The sequence below is a fragment of the Carcharhinus amblyrhynchos genome, chromosome 26 (assembly GCF_965287045.1).
Source record: "Carcharhinus amblyrhynchos chromosome 26, sCarAmb.v2.hapA, whole genome shotgun sequence".
NCBI lineage: Eukaryota > Metazoa > Chordata > Chondrichthyes > Carcharhiniformes > Carcharhinidae > Carcharhinus > Carcharhinus amblyrhynchos.
In genome coordinates this window covers 41,348,758-41,373,779 of record NC_137349.1, presented here as the reverse complement: position 1 = coordinate 41,373,779, position 25,022 = coordinate 41,348,758, and the positions used below count along the sequence as shown (strand labels likewise).

The 25,022-nt window shown below is 42.4% G+C and overlaps 1 protein-coding gene across 1 annotated transcript in view; it reads right to left on the bottom strand.

The window, feature by feature from the left end:
• LOC145358788 (uncharacterized) overlaps positions 1–25,022 on the bottom strand; it is a 68,203-nt gene that overhangs the window by 38,712 nt on the left and 4,469 nt on the right. Inside the window, exons 2-3 of the mRNA XM_080213075.1 lie at positions 20,152–23,402; positions 18,317–18,522 (exon numbers count right to left, since the gene is read on the bottom strand). Of these exons, the coding sequence (XP_080069201.1) occupies positions 18,317–18,522; positions 20,152–23,402 (3,457 nt within the window). The remainder of the gene's footprint in view (positions 1–18,316; positions 18,523–20,151; positions 23,403–25,022) is intronic.

Below are 25,022 nucleotides of genomic sequence, written 5' to 3'. Positions count from 1 at the left end.
TGAAGATCTTCTACTCCAAATGCTGACTCTAACAACAGACTTTACCTGTATTTTTACTATAACATCAATATCAAATGGTAGAATAGATACTTACCAGTTTCTACTCACCAGTCAGCAGGTTTCTGGACAGCTGCACTGTAATGCTGACTGCAAGACACTCTTTCCATACTGCTTCACTGCAAAGCTGTCTGCAAAACACTTTTCCAAACAGCTTGATACTGCCTGGAGGACACTTCCCAGTTGATTGCTATAGTCCTCAACAATTGTCAGACACCAATTAACAGGCTTCCAAATCTGATATCATCAGCAAATTTTGAAATTTTACCATTTATTGCAATAACCAAATCAGCTTTAGACAATGTGAAATGCAGTGATCCGAGTGAGCACTGAAACTTGTGCTGTGTCACTGAACATCATTCACAAATTTGAAAAACACCCACTTACCACAACTTGTCTTTAAGACAACTTCTCATTCAAACCAGCACTGACTATTCAATTAAATTGAATTTTGTTAACGAGCCTTTAATGAAGTTCTTCAAGTCCATCCCTCCAGCAATCCCTTCAACCTGCTGTTCCTTCATCAAACAATTCAATTTGATTAGTCAAACATTATCTGCCTCTTATAAAGGGTGGCACAGTGGTTAGCACTGCTGCATTACAGTTCAGGGATGTACGTTCAATTCTGGTCTCAGATGACTATGTGGAGTTCTCCCCATGTCTGCATGGGTTTCCGCCAGGTGCTCCAGTTTTCTTCCACAGTCCAAAGAAATGTAGGTTAAGTTGATTGGGTGTGATAAATTGCCCATGTCAGGGGGATGAACAAGGTGAACGTGTGAGATTGTTGTCAGCGCAGACTCAAATGGTCCTAATGGCCTCCTTCTGCACTGATATGATTCTATGAAATTCATACTGACTCTCCACAGTTCTCAAACCTCACCGAGAACCTGTTAATTTTCCCAATTTCTAAGACTTCACCAAGCAATGATATTAAAAATGGATCAGCTTGTTGTTACTGAGAGTGCCCTTACATCCTTTCTTCAATAGGGTGTCACATTTGCCGCATTCCAATCATTTGGCATCTTCCCTGTATCAAAGGAAGATCTATTTATTTTTATTCTATTATGTCCACCATTTCAAATGCTGCCAGTATTGTGTCAGCATCCTCTTCCTCATGGATACAGGTTATTCATCAAATTTTTCAGCCTTGACTTGCTAAGCACATAGCACTCTCTTTGTCCCCAATAGGCCACATCCCCTCCTCTTACTACCAACTTACTATTTCCATGGTGGTAGAAAATGTCAGATCATCATTTAACCGCCATTCTTACATTTTTGTCTTTGCCCGTTTTATTACCCTCTTCATGTCCCTTCTCAACATAAGAGGCACAATATTACCGCCCATTCATGCCACATTCTTGCTGCAGTGAAGATGGATCTGGGGATTACCATCCACCACAAACTGGGCTGGGCTAGCCATATAAATATCGTGGCAACAAGAGCAAGTTACAGCCAAGGAATGCTGTGGCGAATAACTCATCTCCTGACTCCCAAAAGCCTGTCCACCACCTATAAAGGTACAACTCAGGAGCGTGATGGAATTCTCACCACTTGCCTGGATGAATGAAGCTCTGATACCACTCGAAGTTTGATATCATCCAGGACAAAAGAACCTGTTTGATTGGTACCTCATTCACAAACATTCACCCCCTCCACCAATGATGAACAATGGCAGCAGTGCATACCATCTACAAAATACACTGCCAGGAACTGATTTAGGCTAAGACAGCACCTTCCTATCCATGATTACTATCATTGGGAAGGACAAAGGTAGCAAATACATGAGAACACCATCACTTCAAAGTAACCTTTCAAACCACTCACCCGTTTGACTTGGAAATATATTGCTGTTCTTTCACTGTCACTGGGTCAAAATCTTGGAAATCTGTCTTAACAGTACTATGGGTGTATCTACACCACATGGACTGCAGTGGTTTAAAGGGTAATAAAAACAGAAAATGCAGAATAAATGCAGCATGTCTGACAGCATCTGTGGAGAGAGAAACATAATTTAACTGATGCCACCAATGTGGTCAGACCTGTGTTTATCCAGCATTTTCCATTTATATTTCATAGAACCATAGAATATTACAGCACAGAAACAGGCCTGTTGGCCCTTCTTGGCTGCGCCGAATCATTTTTCTGCCCCGTCCCACTGATCTGCACATATCCCTCCACACCCCTCTCATCCATGTACCTGTCCAAGTTTTTCTTAAATGTTAAAAGTGAGCCCACATTTACCACTTCATCTGGCAGCTTATTCCACACTCCCACCACCCTGTGTGAAGAAGGGCCCCCCCCCCCCCCTCCAATATTCCCTTTAAACTTTTCCCCCTTCACCCATGTCCTCTGGTTTTTTTCTCCCCTAGCCTCAGTGGAAAAAGCCTGCTTGCATTCACTCTATGCCCATCATAATTTTATACACCTCTATCAAATCTCCCCTCATTCTTCTAAGCTCCAGGGAATAAAGTGCTAACCTATTCAACCTTTCTCTGTAACTCAGTTTCCCAAGTCCCGGCAATATCCTTGTAAACCTTCTCTGCACTCTTTCAACCTTATTAATATTCTTCCTGTAATTAGGTGACCAAAACGGCACACAATATTCTAAATTCGGCCTCACCAATGTCTTACACAACTTCACCATAACATTCCAACTCTTATACTCAATACTTTGATTTATAAAGGTCAATGTACCAAAAACACTCTTTACAACCCTATCTGTGACGCCACTTTTAGGGAATTATGTATCCGTATTCCCAGATCCCTCCTTTCTACTGCACTCTTCAGTGTCCTACCATTTACCTTGTATGTTCTACCTTGGTTTGTCCTTCCAAAGTGCAATACCTCACACTTGTCTGCATTAAACTCCGTCTGCCATTGTTCAGCCCATTTTTCTAGCTGATCCAAATCCTTCTGCAAGCTTTGAAAACCTTCCTCACTGTCCACCACACCTCCAATCTTTGTATCATCAGCAAATTTGCTGATCCAATTTACCACATCATCATCCAGATCATTGATATAGATGACAAACAACAATGGACCCAGCAATGATCTCTGTGGCACACCACTAGTCACAGGCCTCCACTCAGAAAAGCAATCCTCCACTACCACTCTGGCTTCTCCCATTGAGCCAATGTCTAATCCAATTTACTACCTCTCCATGTGTAACTAGCGACTGAACCTTCCTAACTAACCTCCCATGAGGGACCTTGTCAAAGGCCTTACTGAAGTCCATGCAGACAACATCCACTGCCTTCCCTTCATCCATTTTCCTGGTAACCTCCTCAAAAAATTCTAATATTGGTTAAACATGACCTACCACACACCAAGCCATGTTGACTCTTCCTAATAAGTCATTGTCTATCCAAATATTTGTAGATCCTATCTCTTAGTACTCCTTCCAATAATTTACTACTAACATCAAACTTACCGACCTATAAATTTCCCGGATTACTTTTTCAGCCTTTTTTAAACAATGGAACATGAGCTATCCTCCAAGCATCTGGCACCTCACCCATGGATACCAACATTTTAAATATATCTGCCAGGGCCCCTGCAATTTCAACACTAGTCTCCTTCAAGGTCTGAGGAAATACCCTGTCCGGTCTTGGGGATTTATCTACTCTGATTTGCCTCAAGATAGCAAGCATCTCCTCCCCTTTAATCTGTATAGGTTCCATGATCTCCCTACTTGTTTGCCTTATTTCCATAGACTCCATGCCAGTTTCCTTAGTAAATACAGATGCAAAAAACCCATTTAGTATCTCCCCCATTTCTTTTGGTTCCATAAATAGCCAAGTCCTCTGATCTTCAAGAGGGCCAATTTTATCCCTTACTATCCTTTTGCTCTTAATTCAGATTTCCAAATTTTTAAAAAAATTGTCCACTACCGGGTCTTATAATTATATGGTCTATCCCTCACACTATTTAAAGAATGGTTTGGTGTTCACAGATCTTCAGTCCTCTGATACTTTATCTGTATCTAGGTGAGGAAAACCTCAGGGCATCTGCTATTTTCTCCCTGGTTTCCTTTAACAGCCTGGTATACAACCAGTCCAGCCCTGGTGATTTATCACCTTTAAGGATATCATTCCTTCAGTACGCTTACTATGTCACAGAATAAGTGCCAGGAGGCGGCCATTTGGCCCATTGAGTTTGAACTCACCCTCAAACAGCATTCTACCTTGTCCCAATCCCCTGCCTCATCCTCGTAATGCTGCACATTGTCTTTTTTCGGATAGCAATGCTTTTTACATACCTTGATAAATCTGCCTCCACCACCCTCAGGAAGTTGGTTCCAGACTCCAACCAGGCTCAGTGAAAAAAAATTCTGTACATTACTTTTACCTCTTTTGCCAATTATTTTGCATTGGTGCCCTCTAATAGTTTCTCACTATTTACACTGTCCATATGCCTCGGGATCTTGAATACCTTTATCAAGCCTCCCCTCAGCTGCCTTTTCTCCATGATAAACAGTCCCAACCTCTCTGATCTATCCTCGTAGTTACAGCTCTTTATCCCTGAAATCATCCTTGTGAATCTTCTATGTATTCTCTCCAATGCCTTCATTCCTCTTGTATGGCACTCAGAATAAGATACAGTACTCCAGTTGAAGCCTTCAAGTGTGGCTCTTCAAACTGGATACAGTACTCCAGTTGAGGCCTGACTGATGTCTTATACAAGTTCAACAAAGCCTCTTTGCTCATGTAGTCTCGGTCCCTATTAAGAAAGCCTAAGATACCATGTGCTTTATTAACTGCTCTCTCAGCATGCCCCGCCATCTTCAATGATTTATGCACATAGACATCGAGGTCCCTCGGTTCCTGAACTTCCTTTGGAGCTTCTCCTTTTATTTTATACTGTCTCTTCATATTCTTCTTGCCAAAATAAATTTAATATTTCACACTCCTCATTAACTAGAATGTTTATATTGTCTCTGTCCTCACAAAGGTGAGGGATGAAGTGCTCAGTAAGAAACTGGTCCACATCTTCTGCATCAGCACAGAAGTTTTCTTGTATATCGCCAATAACCTCTAGTTGTTCACTTGACTGTAAACTAAATGATAAAATATCATTGGGTTTTATTTGATTTTATCTGCCAATACTATTTTCATATCCTCTCCTTGCTTTTACTTAACCTTGTATTTTCTGGACTCCGCTAGGTTTTCTCATTTTTTGTGATTGTTATAAGCTTTCTTTTTTACTTTATCTTACCACTTCATCAGAAAAAGGGGCTCTAGATTTAGCATTGTACCCTTTTTCTTTGTGGGAACAGGTTGCATTGTGCCTATAAAATCTTACTTTTTTATGCCTCCCACTGGTGTCATTAATTCCCCTTTCAGTACCTGTAACCAGTCCACTTCCATCAGATCACTACTCAACTTCGTAAAATTTGTCTTTCTCCAATTTAGAGCTTTTACCCATCTTTATCCTTTTCCATTATTATGCTAAATCTAACCATATTATGGTTACTATGTGCAAAATTGTCACACACTTCAACCACTTGTTAAGCTCCATTTCCAAAGACTAAATTGAGAAAAGTTGCAGCAAAGAAAGAGGTCACTCAGTCTATTATGCCTACTCTGGCAAAGAACCCCACTTTCCAGCACCTGGTCCCAGCCCCACAAGTTACTGCACTTCAGGTGCAGATCCAAGTAACTTCTAAAGGAGTTAAGCATTTCAGTCTCAATCACCAATTTAGGCAGCGGATGCCAGATGCCCACCACCCCGAGTGAAGTAGACTTTCCTCATGCCTTCTCTAATACTTCTACTGATCACTTTAAATGCATTTGATTTGATTTATTATTGCCACATGTATTGGGATAGTGAAAAGTATTGCTTTTTGCATACTATACAGACAAAGCATACTATGCATAGAGAAGGAAAGGACAGGGTGCAGAATGTAGTGCTGCAGTCATAGCTAGGGTGTAGAGAAAGATCAACTTAATATGAGGCAAGTCCATTCAAAAGTCTGATGGCAGCAGGGAAGAAGTTGTTCTCGAGTTGGTTGGTATGTGTCCTCAGACTTTAGTATCTTTTTCCCGATGAAAGGGGGTGGAAGAGAGTATGTCCTGGGTGCAAGGGATCCTTAATTATGTTGGCTGCTTTTCCAAGGCAGGGGGAAGTGTAGACAGAGTCAATGGATGGGAGGCTCGTTTGAATGATGGATTGGGTTTTGTTTATGATCCTTCGCTGTTTTGTGCAGTCTTGGATAGGGCAGGAGCCATATCAAGCTGTGATGCACCATAGAAAGCATTCTTTCTGATTATATCTGTAAAAGTTGGTGAGAATCATAGCTGACATGCCAAATTTCCTTAGCCTTCTGAGAAAGTAGAGGCTTGGTGGGCTTTTGTATGTATAACATTAGCATAGAGAGACCAGGACAGGTTGTTGGTGATCTGGTTATTTAAAAACTTGAAGTTCTTCATTTCTACTTCATCCCCATTGATGTAGACAGGGGTATGTCCTCCACTATGCTTCCTGAAGTCGATAATTATCTTCTTCGTTTTGTTGACATTGAGGGAGAGATTATTGTTATCGCACCAGTTCCCCAGATTCTCTTTCCCTTTCCTGTACTCTGTCTCATCGTTGTTTGAGATCTGAACGACCCACTATAGTGGTGTCATCAGCAAACTTGAAAATCAAATTGGAGGGGAATTTAGCCACAGTCATAGGTATATAAAGGAGTATAGTAGGGGGTTGAGGACACAGCCTTGTGGGGCACCAGTATTGAGGATGATGGTGGAGGAGGTGCTGTTGCCAGCCTTACTGATTGCAGTTTGTGCGTCAGGAAGTTCAGGATCCAGTCGCAAAGGGAGGAGCTGAGCCCCAGGCCACGGAGTCTAGAGATGTTTTGTAGGGATAATGGTGTTGAAGGCTGAGCTGTAGTCGAAGAATAGGAGTCTGACTTAGCTGTTCCAGGATTGAGTGCAGGGCCAGGGAGATAGCGTCTGCTGTGGACCTGTTGTGGCGGTAGGCAAACCATAGTGGATCCAGGCAATCTGGGAGGCCGGAATTGATTCGTGCCATGACTAACCTTTCAAAACACTTCATAATGTTGGATGTCAGAATCACTAGGCGATTAAGTCCCACTGCCTGGCTTTCTTTTTGGTACCAGGATGATGGTCACTTTCTTGAAGCAGGTAGGGACCTGAGATTGGTGTAAAGAGAAGTTGAAGATGTCTGCAAATACACCCGCCAGCTGGTCCATGCAGGATCTGCATGCTCGTCTGGATATTCCATCCACGTACCCTGGTAACTGATAACTGGCATGTGCCCTGGTAACTGATCTCTCAGCTAGGAGAACCAGGTCTTTCTGGTCAACCCGAACGAGGTCCCTCATAATTTTGTTCATCTCAATTAGGTCATCCCTCAGCCTCCTCTTTTTGAAGGAAAACAACTCTAGCCTACCCAATCTTTTCTCATAGCTGCAATTTTCCACCCCTGACAACATTCTTGTCTCTCCACAGCAATTATATCCTTCCTGTAACATGGTGACCAGAACTGTACACAAAATTCCAGCCGTGGCCTGACTGGTATTTTATATAGTTTCAGTATTACTATACTGCTTTTGTATTCAACACATCACCCAATGAAGGAAAGCATTCCATATGCTTTTTTTAAACCACATTACGCAGCTGTCCTGCCACCTTCAAGGACCTGTGGACGTGCATTCCAAGGTCTCTCATACAACACTTCTCAACATTGCTCCTTTATTGTATTCTCCCTTACTTTGTATGCCCTCCCCCTCCCAATCTAGTATAACCACCCCCCCCACCCACAAACAACACTTGCAAATCTCTCTGTAAAGACATTTGACCACATATACCAGTGACTCCAGCTCCCTTGAGCTCCAAAACCCTGTGCTACTAAAGGATGTGATTTGATTTATTGTCACATGTATGAGTATTCTGTGAAAACTATTGTTTCGCGTGCACTATACAGACAAAGCATAACATTCGTAGAGAAGGAAAGGGTGTAGAATGTAGTGTAATAGCTAGGTTGTAGAGAAAGATCAACTTAACATAAGGTAGGTCCATTCAAAAGTCTAAGGACATGCGGTCCACACAACTGAGTTTTCCTGCCAAATCAACTTTTACTTTGGTTTACTTATATTAACTTTTAGACATTTTATCAAAGCTTTTTGTCTCAAACCCATCGGGACAATTCAAGAACACCCAATACTGCATTAGAGAATTTGCTAGTTCATTCCACAGGACATGTTTTGACCAGGGTCAAGCTGCCTGTTAACTATCAGTCACCATTAATTGGTGCATTCTCCATGGCAACATCTCTACCAGAGTCCACTTGCCAGCCAATCAACACCCTCTTCTCATACAGTATAAATTTCTTGTTTCCACTGACATTGGTATTTTGGCAACTGTCCTTAAGGGTGCAAGATGAAAAACTTCAACAAAACTCAAGTCATGCACTACCAAACAACTTTATTTTACTTGGCCCTAACTTAATAAACATAGGAATGAGGAGCAGAAGTAGGCAAATTCAGCCTTTCGAGCCAGCTCCACCATTCAATCAGATCATGGTTGATCTTTCCCTGGTCTCAAATCCACCTCCCCATCTGTTCCCTGTATAATTCTTTCCTTTTTTTAAATTGGGAATATGTCTGTCTCCCTCTTGAAACCATTCAATAAGTCAGATCCCATTGCATTGTGGGGTACTGAGTTCCACAAATTCACCACTCTCTGCGAGAAGTGATTCCTCCTCACCTCAGTTTTAAATCTACCACCTTGCAACCTATACAGAACATAGAAAACCTACGCACATACAGGCCCTTTGGCCCACAAGTTGCGCCAATCATATCGCTACCTACTAGGCTTACCTATAACCTTCAATCCTATTAAGTCCTGTATACTCATTCAGAAGTCTCTTAAAAGACCCTATCGAATTTGCTTCCACCACCACCGACAGCAGCCGATTCCACTCACCCACCACCCTGAGTGAAAAACTTACCCCTGACATCTCCTCTGTACTTACTCCCCATCACCTTAAACCTGCGTCCTCTCGTAGCAACCACTGCAGAAAATGTAGATGCATGGGATTGAGGGTGATTTAGCAGTTTGGATCAGGAATTGGCTAGCTGATAGAAGACAGAGGGTGGTGGTTGATGGGAAACATTCAACCTGGAGTTCAGTTACTAGTGATGTACTGCAGGGATCTGTTTTGGGGCCACTGCTGTTTGTCATTTTTAATAAGTGACCTAGGTGAGGGTGTAGAAGGATGGGTTAGTAAATTTGCTGATGACACCAACATCAGAGGAGTTGTAGACAGTGAGGATGGATGTTACGGTTTGCAGAGGAACATAGATAAGCTGCGGAACTGGGCTGAGAGGTGGCAAATGGAGTTTAATGCGGAAAAGAGAGAGGTGATTCACTTTGGAAAGAGTAACAGGAGTACAGAATATAGGGCTAACGGAAGGACTCTTGGTAGTGTCGACGAGCAGAGAGATCTTGGTGTACATGTGCATAGATCCTTGAAAGTTGGCACTCAGGTTGATAAGGTTGTTAAGAAGGCATACGGTGTGTTAGCTTTTATTGGTAGAGGGATTGAATTTTGGAGCCAAGAGATCATGTTGCAACTGTACAAAACTCTGGTGCGGCCACACTTGGAGTACTGCATATAGTTCTGGTCGCCACATTATAAGAAAAATGTGGAAGCACTGGAAAGGGTGCACAGATTTACCAGGATGTGGCTTGGTATGGTGGGAAGGTCTTATGAGGAAAGGCTGAGGGACTTGAGGTTATATTCGTTAGAGAGAAGGTTAAGAGGTGACCAAATTAAGGCACAGAAGATGAGCAGAGGGTTAGACAGGGTGGACAGTGAGAGCCTTTTTCCTCAGATGGTGATGGCTAACACGAGGGAACATAGCTTTAAATTGAGGGATGATAATTATAGCACAGATGTCAGAGGTAGGTTCTTTACTCAGACGGTAGAAAGGGCGTGGAACGCCCTGCCTGCAGCAGTTGTGGACTCGCCAACTTTAAGAGCGTTCAGATGGTCAGTGGATAGGCATATGGATAACATTGGAATAGTTTAGGTTAGAGGGTCATTAGATTCGTTCCACTGGTCAGCGCAACATCGAGAGCTGAAGGGCCTGTACTGCGCTGTAATGTTCTATGTTCTATTTCAGTCCTGGGAAAAAACCTCTTGAGAATCCACCCGATCAATACATCTCAACATCTTATACACCTCTATCAGGTCACCTCTCATCATTCACCTCTCCAAGGAGAAGAGACCTAGCCCCCTCAACCTATCCTCATAAGGCATGTCACCCAATCCAGGCAACATCCTTGTGAATCTCCTCTGCACCCTTTCAATAGCTTCCACATCCCTCCTGTAATGAGGCGACCAGAACTGAGCACAGTACTCCAAGTGGGCTCTGACTAGGATCTTATAAAGCTGCAGCATTATCTCCCAACTTCTAAACTCAATCCCTTGATTGATGAAGGCCAGTACACCTTACCCCTTCTTAACCACATCCTTGACTTGCGAGGCCGATTCAAAAGTCCTATGGACCCGGACTTCTGATCCTCTACACTGCTAAGAGTCTTACCTTGATATTCTACTCCTTCATCCCATTTGACCTGCCAAAATGGACCACTACATATTTATCTCGGTTGAAGTCCATCTGCCACTTCTCTGCCCAGTCTTGCATCCTGAAACTTCAGACTTCCCTCCAAACTATCGATAACTTTGCTGGGTGTTTTCTATAGGCCGCCCAATAGTGACAGGGAAGTTGAGGTGCAGATAGGGAAACAGATCCTAGAGAGATGTAGTAATAACACAGTTGTCGTGATGGGAGACTTTAATTTCTCAAACATCGACTGGAATATCCCAAGGGTAAGGGGTTTGGATGGGGAGGAGTTTGTTAGGTGTGTTCAGGAGGGGTTCCTGACACAGTACGTGGATAAGCCTACGAGAGGAGAGGCTGTACTTGACCTGGTGCTGGCTAATGAACCAGGACAGGTGTCGGATCTCTCGGTTGGAGAGCATCTTGGGGATGGAGATCATAATTCTATCTCCTTCATGATAGCATTGGAAAGAGATAGGATCAGGCAGGCTAGGAAGGTGTTTGTCTGGAGTAAGGGGAAATATGAAGACATCAGGCAGATAATTGGACAAATAAACTGGAAGGAGGCGTTCTCGGGGAAAAGTACAGAAGGAAGGTGGCGGATATTCAAGGAATGTTTGACTGGAGCTCTGCACGATAACGTTCCGATGAGACAAGGAGGTTTCAGTAGGGCACGGGGACCGTGGTGCACGAAGGTTGTGGTGAACCTAGTCAGGAAGAAAGGAAAGGTGTATAAAAGGTTCAGAGAGCTAGGAGATGGTAAGGATCTAGAGGAGTATAAGGCTTGTAGAAAGGAGCTTAAAAAGGAAATTAGGAGAGCCAGAAGGGGTCATGAGAAGGCCTTGGCAGGTAAGATTAAGGAGAATCCCAAGGCCTCCTACAAATATGTAAAAAGTAAAAGGATGAGAAGAGAAGGGATAGGACCTATAAAAGGTGGAGGGGGAAAAGTCTGTGTGGAACCGGAAGAAATGGCAGGAGGTGCTTAATGAATACTTTGCCTCGGTATTCACGGTGGAAAAAGTGATCTGGGAGGTTGTACTACAGGTTTGCGGCAGTCTGAAAAGATTGAGTATGTGGATGTTAAGGAAGAGGATGTGTTAGAACTTTTAAACTCTATCAAGATAGACAAGTCGACGGGACCGGATGGGATGTACCCCAGGTTACTGTGGGAAGTGAGGGAAGTGATTGCAGAGCCCCTGGCGATGATCTTTGCGTCGTTGATGGAGATGGGAGAGGTTCCGGAGGATTGCAGATGTGGTTCCTATTTTCAAGAAAGGGAACAGGGATAGCCCGGGAAATTACCGACCGGTGAGTCTGACCTCAGTGGTTGGTAAGTTGATGGAAAGGCTTCTGAGGGACAAGATTTATGAGCATTTGGAGAAGTTTAGAATGATCAGAAATAGTCAACGCGGTTTTGTCAAGGGCAGATCGTGCCTTACGAGCCTAGTTGAGTTCTTTGAGGATGTGACTGAGCACATTGACGAAGGAAGAGCGGTAGACGTGGTTTACATGGACTTCAGCAAGGCGTTTGATAAGGTCCCCCATGCAAGACTTCTTGAGAAGGTGAGAGGGCATGGGATCCAGGGGGCTTTGGCCTTGTGGATCCAGAACTGGCTTGCTTGCAGAAGGCAGAGAGTGGTTGTGGATGGGTCTTTTTCTGCATGGAGGTTGGTCACCAGTGGAGTGCCCTAGGGATCTGTTCTAGGACCCTTGCTGTTTGTCATTTTCATAAATGACCTGGATGAGGAAGTGGAGGGATGGGTTAGCAAGCTCGCAGACGATACGAAGGTTGGTGGTGTTGTAGATGGTCTGGAGGGATGTCAGAAGTTGCAGCGGGACATAGATAGGATGCAAGACTGGGCGGAGAAGTGGCAGATGGACTTCAACACAGATAAATGTGTAGTGGTCCATTTTGGCAGGACCAATGGGATGAAGGAATACAATATCAAGGGTAGGAGTCTTAGCTGTGTTGAAGAGCAGAGGGATCTTGGGGTCCGGGTCCATAGGACTTTTAAATTGGCCTCACAGGTGGAGGATGTGGTCAAGAAGGTGTATGGTGTACTGGCCTTCATTAATTGAGGGATTGAGTTTAGGAGTCGGGAGGTAATGCTGCAACTTTATAGGACCCTTGTCAGACCCCACTTGGAGTACTGTGCGCAGTTCTGGTCGCCTCACTATAGGAAGGACGTGGAAGCTATTGAAAGGGTGCAGAGGAGATTTACAAGGATGTTGCCTGGATTGGGAGGCATGCCTTATGAAGATAGGTTGAGGGAGCTGGGACTCTTCTCCCTGGAGAGACGAAGGTTGAGAGGCGACCTGATAGAGGTTTATAAAATGTCGAGAGGAATAGATAGGGTGGATTCTCGGAGGCTATTTCCCAGGACTGAAATGGTTGCTACGAGAGGATACAGATTTAAGGTGCAGGGAAGCAAGTACAGAGGAGATGTTAGGGGTAAGTTTTTCACTCAAAGGGTGGTGAGTGAATGGAATCAGCTGCTGTCGGTGGTGGTGGAGGCCAACTCGCTGGGGTCTTTTAAAAGACTTCTGGATGAGTATACGGGATCTAATGGGATTGGGGGTTATAGATAGGTCTATGGCTTAGTAGGTATACAAGTGATCGGCACAACTAGTGGGCCAACGGGCCTGTTTGTGCTGTAGTGTTCTATGTTCTATCCACAACAGCACCAAACTTTGTGTCGGGGGCAAACTTACCAACCCATCCCTCCACTTCCTCATCCAGGTCATTTATGAAAATTACAAACAGCAAGGGTCCCAGAACAGATACCTGGGGCACTCCACTGGTGATCGACCTCCATGCAGAAAGAGACCCATCTACAACTACTCTCTGCCTTCTATATTTATGACCACTTGTTCTAGATTGCCCCATAAAAGAGGAAACATTTGGTCTACAATTACTTTATCAATCCCTTCTTGGGTCCCACGAGATTTAACCGTATGCAACAATCTACCATGTGGTATCTAGTCAAAGGTTTTGCTAAAGTCCATGTAGACAATGTCAACTGTACTGCCCTCATCTATCTTCTTGTTTGCCCCTTCAAAAAACTCAATCAAATTCTTGAAACATGATCTTCCACTCAAAAAGCCATGCTGACTTTCTCTAATCAGTCTTTGCCTCTCCAAATGCCTGGAAATCGTGTCTCTCAGAATACCTTCTAACAACCTACCCAATACAGATGTTAGGTTCACTGGCCTGTGGTTCCCAGGCTTTTTGAAGTCCTTGTTAAACAAAGGTACAACATTTGCCACCGTCAATCTTCAGGCATGTCACTTGTGGCTGTTGACGATTCAGATATTCCTGTTAGCGGATCCCAATTTCCTCCCTAGCCTCCCACAATGTCCTGGGATACATTTCATCAGATCCTGGGGATTTATCTATCTTGATGCACTTTAAGGCTTCTGTAATATTTACACTGCTCAAGCTATCACTGTTTATTTCCCCAAGTTCCCTAACATCCATGCCTTTCTCAACAGTAAATGCTGATGAGAAATATTCATTTAGGATCTCATTCATCTCTTGTGGATCCGCATGTAGGCAATCTTGTTGATCCTCAAGAGGCTCTATTCTTTCCCTAGTTACTCTTTTCCCCTTTATATATTTGTAGCAACTCTTTGGATTCTCTTTTGCCTAATCTGCCAAAACAATCAGATGTCCCCTTTCTGCCCTCCTGATTTTTCAACTCTACTCCGACACACTCTATACTCTTCAAGGACCCACTTGCTTCCAGCTGCCTTTGTATGTCATATGCTTCCTTCTTCTTCTTGACCAAGGCCCCAACATTCCGAGTCATCCAGGGTTCCCTACTTCTACCAACTTTGCTCTTCATTCTGAAAGGAATGTGTTTACCTGAATCCTGGTTAACACGATTTTGAAAGCCTTCCATTCACCAGATGTCCCTTTGCCTGCCAACAGACCCCTCCCCCAATCAACTTTTGCAAGTTCCTGTCTGATACCATCAAAATTGGCCTTGTCCCAATTTAGAAATTTAACTTTTGGGCCAGACCTATCATTCTCCATAGCTATCTTAAAGCTAATGAAATTATGGTCACTGGTCCCAAAGTGATCCCTCATGAACACTTCTGTCACCTGCCCTTTCTTATTTCTCAAGAGGAGGTCAAGTTTTGTTCCTTCTCTAGTTGGGCCATCCACATACTGAATGAGAAGTTCCTCCTGAATTCACTCAACAAATTTCTCACCATCCAAACACTTAATGCTATCTCTGTCCCAATCAATGTTGGGAAAGTTAAAGTCCCCTATTATTACCCTATTTTTCTTGAAGCTATATCTGTAATCTCCTTACATATTTGCTCCTCAATTCCTGCTGACTATATGAGAGAATATAGTACAATCTTATCAAAAAGCGATCTCCCCTTTCTTATTTCTCATTCTACCCATATAGACTCAGTGGCAGAACCTCGGATATATCCCCTCCCTATACTGCTGTGATGTTCTTCCTAATCAAAAACGCAACTCCCTCTCCTCAATTTTCAGTGACTTCAGTATTAATATAAGCCGACTTGTGACTAATAAATAAATCTCCTGTCCTATTTTTCCCATAGCATCTGTACCCTGGAACCTTAAGCTGTCAGTCCTGTCGCCCCCTTAGCCTTGTTTCAGTAATAGCTATAATATCCCAATCCATGTACCCATCCATGCCCTGAGTTTATCTGCCTTGCCCATCAGGCTTCTTGCATTGAAATAAATGCAGTTGAATCTCAGCTTCCCTTCCTTTCACTCCTGTTCTTGCCTGACCAGTCCAGTACTAGGATTACTGACATTGCCGTTATTATTTAACGTGCTCACTTTAACTTCCATGTTGAGAAGAATACCCATGATCACTGTGGGCGAAGACACAGGGTGGTGTGTCTCATCTCCTATGAGGAGCGGGCACTGGAGCTTGCAGGAGAGGAGGACATGCAGACCATTAGCAACAGCATGGTCCAGCTTGAGCAAGAAATGAGTATCTGCCAATCCTCTACTTGTTGGAGGAATCTCAAGTAAATTGCATGCAGCCAATTCCTGTCTGTCCCTTGCACTTAACCCTGTGTTGCAAGAAGGGCCCCCGACATGGCCAGACCATCTGGCATCACAGCCCCCACTGCTGCTCCCGCTCATCCTGGCTCTGACAGCTCAGGGCTCCTCAGAGGAAGCGGATGAAGGGACCTGTGAGACCAGCACCAGTTTTGCATCAGCAAGGCATCTGGATCACTCTCTGGTGCGCATGACACATCTTCTGGTGTACATCAAGGTGGTGAAGGGAACGTCCGAGGACTCTGGCACATGGGGGCATGCCATGGGAAGGACTCAGCTGGTCCCAGACTACATGCTGGGCCTCTGCGATCACTTTTCCCTGAGCTGCTGGAGATGTAGCAACAGAGCCAGGGAATGCAGGAGGGACTGACAGTAACTTTGGACTGATTGCTAGGCTGTTGGGAGGAATCCTAAAACTTTCAGGTGGACCAGCTAATGCCTATCTTGCTTGGTTCCCAGGCCAACACTGCAAGGGTTACATCCGCTGTGGAAACCTAGGGTAGGAGATCATCACCACGAGTGGCAGGTTCCAAGCGACGGTCAAGTCACAGCAGAGTCCCAGAGGGCCATGGCTGAGTCAAAGCAGGCCACAGCTAAACAGGCTTCTTGAGATTCTGCAGTCCATGACTGAGAGGATCGAGAGCTTGCAGGAGGCCCAGCAGGACAGTGCCAAGACACAATGGGCTATGGCTGTAGCCTTTGAGAATGTGACTCACTCACTGAGGGTCATGGCTGAGGGGCTGCAGAGCCAGCGGGACAGTGCCAAGACACAAAGGGCCGTGGCTGAGGGACTGCAGAGCATGACCTAGTCTCAGAGGGCACTTGCTGCTGCCATTGACAGGTGGCCCCCGACTCAGACGGCCAATGCAGAGGGCTCGACCATCATAGCAAGAACATAGCTGGTCCTCCAAGACTGACAGGTGATGCCAAAGCTTCTGGAGCTCACTGCAGAAACACCACCGTCCCATGGAGTGACCCAGGAGCCCACAGGAATTCAGAGGGGGGAGAAAGCCAGTGCCTGAGGCTACATCTTTTGACTTCACCCTTCCTGACACTGGGACATCTGAGGGACAGCTGGATGAAGAGAGTGTCATGGATACGTCCCTGACACCTGGAAGCTGGCCAGGGCCCTCAAGGTCCAGGCCCTCCAGAAAATGCTTATCCAGGGCATCACAGACCATGGAGTGTGGTAGACATCTGGCCACCTCCACTTCCAAAGTACGTCCTAGGGTGACATCGAGACAGTGGTAGGCCATGTAAGGTTAAGAAGAAGTAGCAGCAGTAAGATGGCACAAGTGAAAAGCAACGCTAGGTAGATAGAATATTTAAGCACTTTAAGGTCTCACATTCATATGTTTTTATTCGCATTTATTTTGAAAACAAATTATTGGCAAGTTATTCCACCCCATATCTGTGACCAACTTGTCTTTAATTAGCCTCTAACAGGGATGTACTTACCTTGATGGTCGCTGGAGGAACCCTGAACATTGATGTCAGTGGAGATGCCCCTCACTGCTACTGAGAAAATCAAGGTGCTCAAATAATTCAATGGCTACAGCGGGTAATATGCATTGGCAGTGACTTACAGCATCTGCCATGGCATCCCCAGAAACCACAAGAGATTCCCTCCCTCTGAACCTGCACCACCCCACAAAGCCCTCGATATCACGCAATGTAAATATGTTCCCAGCACCATGTATTGTTTGCCTCTCCAATCTGTTCAGTGTGCCATTCTTAATGGGTGTATTTTATAAACCTGAAATCAATCACAGCATTATACCTAGATGACAAATTTTCTACACAATTGCAATCAACGATTATAAATAAACGACTGGATTTCACAGGAACTTAAAAATTTTGGGAGGTGTTAAGGCAGACATGCTGCACCAATTATGCACAATATATCATGTCACTGCAAAAGGGCATACATTAATTCTTCAGGTTGAACACATACAGTGTAACATCCCAACTGGCCTTTGGCTTTGCTGTACAATTTACAGAATATGCTTATTTTTGTATTCTTGCTTGGAGAAAGACACGCTGAATGGTGGTTTTCGGGGTTTATCACATGGTTCAAACGTTTTAGATGCACGAGAAAACTGAAGATTTAACTAACAGAATGTTTGATAGTGTATCTTATTGATCAAACATAGCCCCATGGAGAGGCTGATGATTCTGCCCCAAATTGAAGGCATATAGCAAACCAAAATACAGAAAATCTTTAACTGGGGATAAACAAATTAGCAAGGAGGCAGGATTCTGAAAGTTTTATTTGACACAGGACTAACATTAGGAGCAGGAGATCATATGCATCATCATCCAGCTTCAAAAGTCACATTTTAAGAACCATAGGCCAGGATTTTCCTGTTCGGCCCCACTGTAGCAGGACTAGCCGTGGGAAATTCTGCAGTCCAGCCAAAGGTCTTTTGGCAAGACTGGATGATCCCAGCAGTGAGCAGGGCTTGAAGATCCCATCTATAGTTTATCCAAAAACAATCAAGTTAGATCATACACCCAATGGAGGAGAATGAAGCATCAATCAAATTAAATAATTCAATTAAATGAAGCATTATTTGCACGTTAAGTTTTATGAACATAAGCAAAAAATATTTGAGCATTACCTGTTTTTGGTAACAGGGTGGTTGCACATTTTGGGTGTACGGTGAGTCTTCTCATGATTCCGAAGTCCTGCTAGTGCTTTAAAAAGTCGTGCACAATGCCTACAACGATACCCTTCCAATGCAGGACTGTGCTTCACTGTACTTTCCGAATATGTTTCTTGCACACTAGTAACCTGCGCTCTGCTTGACACCTCATTTCCTGGGAGCTTAACAAAATGTCCAAAAAACATAATCCATTAATTTTTGAGTTAACAGACAAAAAGGATGTTTTCAAATATTGTAAATCTGTAGTTTAATGTTCCAATGCTGACAGATTTCTCAAGTGAGGCATGAGTGACTGCACTTGACATTGAAGTAGCATTTGACTGATTATGGCATCAAATATCTCTGAAGTCAATGGGAGTAGTGGTTGGGCTCATACCTGGTGAAGGAAGATGATTGACGTTGTTGGAAGTCAATCACCTCAGTTCCCAGGACATTGTTGCATTACCTCAGTGTAGTCCCAAGCCCACCATCTTCAGTTGCTTCATCAATGACCTTGATGACTGCACAATGTTCAGTAGCATTCATGACTCCTCAGATACTGAAGCAGTTCATATCATGCAGACTTGGGCTGATAAGTTTCAAGTAACTTTGGCAGCACACACCAAGCAATGACCACATCCAACAGGACAGAATCTAACCAGTTCTCCTGGTTAAGAGGCATCTAAGCAGATACAAGAATAGGCATAGAGGGATACAGACTGTGTAGAGGCAACAGGTCTGTAGTTTAGAAAGGCATGTACTGGCACAGGCTTGGTAAGCCAAACGGTTCGGTCCTGTGCTGTAGCATGTTTGTCCTACAAGCTATGTTTAAATTTCAAAAATCAGAAAACATTTTTAAAGATTTAAGGGCAATTAGTGACATACATGTGTGCACACACAAAAACGAAACAAAATTCCCAAAAAAGTAATTTATTATAATTTTTTTTAAATCCAGTAAATAAAATGATAATCTACAATTCTCCAAGATTAAATTTCTCAATATTGTACAATTTGCCCTTTATCCAATTCTACTGATGAGTGAAAAGAACAAAGTTCACATTGGAAAGATTCACCATGAGATCAGAAAGATTTAAGAAATTCTTATTGAGCAGGTGCACCTTGAACTTCACTGACTGTATACCATATCATATATGGAAAAGAAAGTAATGGAACGAGTTGCCAGAGGCAGTAGTAGAGGCAGTACAATTTTGTCTTTTTAAAAGCATTTAGATAGTTACATGGATAAGATGGGTGTAGCAGGATATGGGCCAAATGCAGGTAATTGGGACTAGCTTAGTGGTAAAAACTGGACGATATGGACAAGTTGGGCTGAGGGACCCGTTTCCATGCTGCAAACCTTTATTATTCAAATTAATTTGCTAATGGACAAAGGTTTGGGATCTCAGTATTTCTGCAGAAAATTTCTATTGGAACAATTTGGTTTAAGCAAAACAAACAAGTGCAGTTACAAACTAAAATACAAATGAGAAATAACCTTGGAAATTTACTTCACCCGATTCAAGTTAAATTACACATATATCCAAGTTAACGAAGCTCTCTTACATTATCTGAATAAATAAATCTTTCAACCCAAATTGCTCTGATCTTAATATTTTTCATTCAAACAATATTCAAACAAAATTAATCAAAAAAGGAACTAAAACATTGAAGATATGCTTGATATAAGCAAGTCACTAAAACGGGGACATTAAGTAAAGCTACTTTGTTTATTAAAACAAACAGAATTTATTCCTCACTATTCCCAATCTCCACGTCATATCAGAAGTGAAATTAAGGATAGCCAATCATACCAGGTCTCCTTGCTGCCAGCCTTCTTCAGCACTGGATATGCATTCCTGGACTCTTAGTGTATTCAAAGGATCGTCAAATTCATAAAAAAGGTCACTGTTGTCAACATTTTGCTTTTCTGGCATTATGAAGTTATATTCCAAATTCTGCCTGCCACTTGTTGACAGCGAAAATTCTTCGGGCGGTAATCTTGTTACATTTATCGAGTTTATGGCCGTGGTGAAAGAATTGTTGATTTTCCCTTCATAGTTTGGGCTATTGTTTTGATTTCTCAATTTAGCTGGCACTGCTGTTAGTAAGCTTTGATCTCCTTTACAGCTGATCAATTCCAGTTCAGCGCTGTCATTAAAGGTTAAAGGCTCCTTTGTATTAATCACATTCTTTGTATTCATACCCCACTCCAACACAGCATTTAAGGATTCACTTTCACTCTCTCTGATTTTTTTTATTTCATAAAATTGAGTGTCCAGGTTAGTTACATGCAAGTTGCCATTATTTCTACAGTCAATAGTGCACCTATTTTGGGAATAAAATCGAGGATGTCGCAATTTATAATGGAACAAAAGTTCTTTTTGAGTAATAGCCTTAAATGAACATAATATGCAAATCTGTTTTTCCATGCCAGCTTTTAGATCATCATCATTGGATACTACTGAGGAAAGTTCATTATGGCCTGTCTTCATGCCTCGAGAGCTATAGTGAGGTTCAATATCGTGGTATACAAGATAGTGATTAATGAGTCCTTTCTGAGTTAAATGAGTAAATGTACATAAGGCACACTTGAAAACAATATCAGAGTCTTCAATTTGAGCACAAGTAACGCTCTGCCTGATGCAATAATGTCGACAAATAACTCGTCTTGATGAGCAAGTAAAATTACAGACCTGGCACTGAAACACCACCTGTGGTTCACTATTGAAGGTTGAAGTGGGTCCCAGTGGTGCCCTGCCTTGGACACTGTTGACAATTTTCCTCTCTGATTCTTTCTGCTCACGAGTTTTGACTATTTTTATAGAAGCATGAGTTTTTTGGTAATGCTCAAATAAAGAAAGCCAGTCTCCACTGTATGAACAATATTCACAGAAATTCAATTCATTAGATTTACCAAAGCAAGGCACAACTGGATCAGTAGATTCAGAATCAAAAAACAAGGTGTGTATTGGCAAAGACAAATCCATCTCTGTCTGCATGTTTATCTGATGAGTGTACTTCCGAATCCTATTGCACGATGTATTTTCTTCAGGGTGTTGTCTGTGGTAGTGCGAAAGGACAGACATAATGTTAGCACTTGAAAAAGGACAGATGTCACATCTGTACACACCAGTACAAACAATTCCTGATTCCTTTCTTGAACTTGATGTAGGACACATGTTGCTGTCACCTTCTACTGCTTTTGTTAAGTTTTCATATAGAGTATCATAATTTCTGCAAACCTGTGAATAGTTATCGTCATCGGTATCAGATAACACTACCTCAATTTCAGCGATCGTATCAAGGAGAGAATCATCATCACCATCACACAAGGAGAACTCTGCTGCTCTTTCAATCTTTTGCTGTTTTAAGAAGCTATACGCCTCCATCATCCAATTAGCACGCTGCTCCTCTGTTGTTCTACAATATGGAATGCTTCGTCTGGGCTTCGCAGTTCTATCATTGAGCAAAGCAACTGCTGGTCTGCATTTGATTGGAGACATCATACGACTTTTCAAGTTTTTCACTATGGCTTCCAATGCTAGGCATTTTCTAGAAGACAGCACAGCTTTAATATTCAGATCACTGTAAGTTGCCTTCTTATCAAGAGTCATTAAGGTTGACAAACATGAAGGAGTTTCAATTGCCTTTTTAAGCATTTCTGAACTTGCATTAGTATCTGAGTCATTAACCAGAAGACAAGGTACTGAAAACTGTAATTGATCACTAATCTGCTGCACCAATGGTGTTCTACAGTGTGAATCAACACATTGCTTGCTTAAGCAACTTTCTGATTCAGTAATATCTAATTGACGAAAGCAAAACAATGGTTTTGTAATAGAGGGGGCCAAATTTACATCTACACTTCTTACACCAGTATCTGGTTTTATTGTAGGCAAATCGTTTCTTTCTAAAGGCAACACACTGCTGTTTAAATTTAACTTTTTAAAAGTACATTCCCATTTACAAAGTTTCAGTGTTCTTAAGCCACCAGAAAAATTATCATAACGTTTAACTTTACGCCTTCCTCTAGGGTTGAGATGCACATTTCTGAGATGGCGCAGGACACAGCGATGATACAAAGTGTGAAATGGACAAATAATACAATGAAATAAACATAGTCGTTTTACATAGAATACCTTTCGGCTCTTTTTAACTTTTAATGTTCTTTTAGTTTTTGGTCCCGATTTCTGTGGCATGTTCTCTGAAGGCTTGCAACCACCTATTTTTGGGATGTCATCGGTGGCATTTGTAACAAGATTTTCACATTCAGGTTTAATTGGCTTACTTTTCCTCACCACTGTCTCTCTATTCAGAGGATCAACTTGAGAATTCAAATAATTTTCTTCACATCCTAAGAATGGCAGCTCCACTGTGGAGGATGGAGCCTCTTTGCCAAATTCAAAATCACTGTGCAGTTCTTGTGTGTGATCTTCCAAGCATTGTTTATTAAATGTGTGGTATTCACACCACAAACAGGACAATTTATCAGTCTCCATAACTAATTTTTCACTCTCTTCCAGTTCTGTCCCATTTTTGGTTTGTTTGACAGTGCTAATCTGTTTTGATAGATTATGTCCTCCACCTGAAGTAAAAAACAAATCTTCAGCTAATTCAGTTTCTTTACTGACTCCTAAACTAGTTTTATTAAATTCTGTATGGCCACGGTCTTTAATTCCCAGTTCCTCAGCACTGTATGAAGCAGTGTTAATAGTGTCCTTTAGCAGACAATGATCCAATTCTGACATCCTGGTGAAAAACTTGTCTTTATCGCATTCATCATCATGTGCGATACTACACACATCCATCACCTGCTTGCTGGCATATTTCACATTAGCATTTAAATCACAATTGGAAGGAACTTGTTTCTTTGATTCTTCTGGTGTTCCTAATTTTCCAATAGTTTCACAAAAGGCATTCATACTTTCCTTGAAAGTTTTGTATCCATATTGATCGTGGTATTGATCACTGATCTGCAAATGGTCAAGTGATTGAGTACTGTGACTACTGGGGATCAAACCCTCACTGAAGACATTCTCATTCCAAAATTTTAAATCTTGTCCTATACAGAAGGAGAGGAATATCAAAATAAAATTACATAGAATGTACAGCAGAGAAACAGGAGTTAATTTAACAAGTCTGTACTGGTGTTTATACTCCACCTGACTTTCTTTCTATTCCAACTACACATCTCAGCCTTTCAATTCTCTTATTCCTTTTTCTCTATATACTAGTCCACTTTCCTTTTTAAGCTTAAGCTTCAACCACTTCCTGGGGCGGTGAGCACTCTTTGGCACCCAAGAAGTGATTTTTTCCTTTTACCCAACCAGATTTGTTTGTATCTCCTACTTATGGCCTAGTTTTGGATTCACCCCAAGTGAAAATATTCTCTCCATATCATCTAATCTTTTCTACCAATTCATGATTTTAAAAGATCTCCTCAAAGTCGCTCCTTTTCTAAAAAGAAAAACGGCTCCAAATTGTACAATCTTTCCAGAAGGGTATAATGTCTCACTTCTGTACCATCCTTGCAAATAAATCTGCAATCAAAACAAAGGATTTTAATTTAGTATGTGTATAATGGAACGAAGGGAGATCAGAAATCTGTCTCCATTATTGCAATAGAATTAAAATTCTTTTGGTATAATGACCATAAGGGGGAGGCAGTTTCATTGTGGAAATGTCACTGGACTAGTAATCCACCCTGCAAGCCTAGCAGCAATGTTAACGTTTCAAGCTTGGTTCTTCATCAGTACAATCGGAATTAAAAGCCGTTAATGGTGACCACATAGTCATTGTTTCAAAAACCCACCTGGTGTCCAATGTGCTTTCGGAAACAAAATCTGCTATTTTACCCTGTCTGGCCTACATTTGACTCCAAACCAACAGCAACGTGGTTGGCTCCTAAAGGCCACCCAGTTACATCAAACCACTACAAAGCCTAAAAACAATGAAACTGACATCAACCTAGGCATTGGAAATGACAACACCAAACCTAGCCCTGTCGACTTCCTTACTGCTTCATCAGTAACTTTCCTTCCATAAGGACAGAAGTGGGGGTGTTTGCACCACTGACCACAAATCAAACACAAAAGCAGTCCATTCCATTATGCAGCAAGACCTGGACAGTATTCAGGCTTGGACTGATAAATGGCAGATAACATTTGTGCCACAAGTGCCAGTCAATAACCATTTGCAACAAGACAGAATCTAACCATTTATAGTTTGCATTCAACGGCATTACTGAATTCCCCCAATCTCAACATCTTGGAGGTTACCATTGACCAGGAACTAAACTGGACCTGCTATGTAAATACTTCAGCTACCGATCGGAGGCTGAGAATTCTGCAGAGAGTAATGCATTTCCCGACTCCATAAAGCCTGTCCACTATCTATAATAAGAAGTCACACAACACCAGGTTAAAATCCAACAGGTTTATTTGGTAGCATAAGCTTCATCAGGTGAAGGGGCAACACTCCAAAAGCTTGTGCTACAAATAAATCTATTGGACTTTAACCTGGTGTTGTGAGGCTTCTTACTGTGCCTACCCCAGTGCAACGCAGCATCTCCACATCATCACTATCCACAAGGCTTAAGTCACAAGTGCACAGAATACTCTCCACTTGCCTGGATGAATGCAACCCCAAGAATACAAAAAGCTCGAAACCATCAAGGACAATG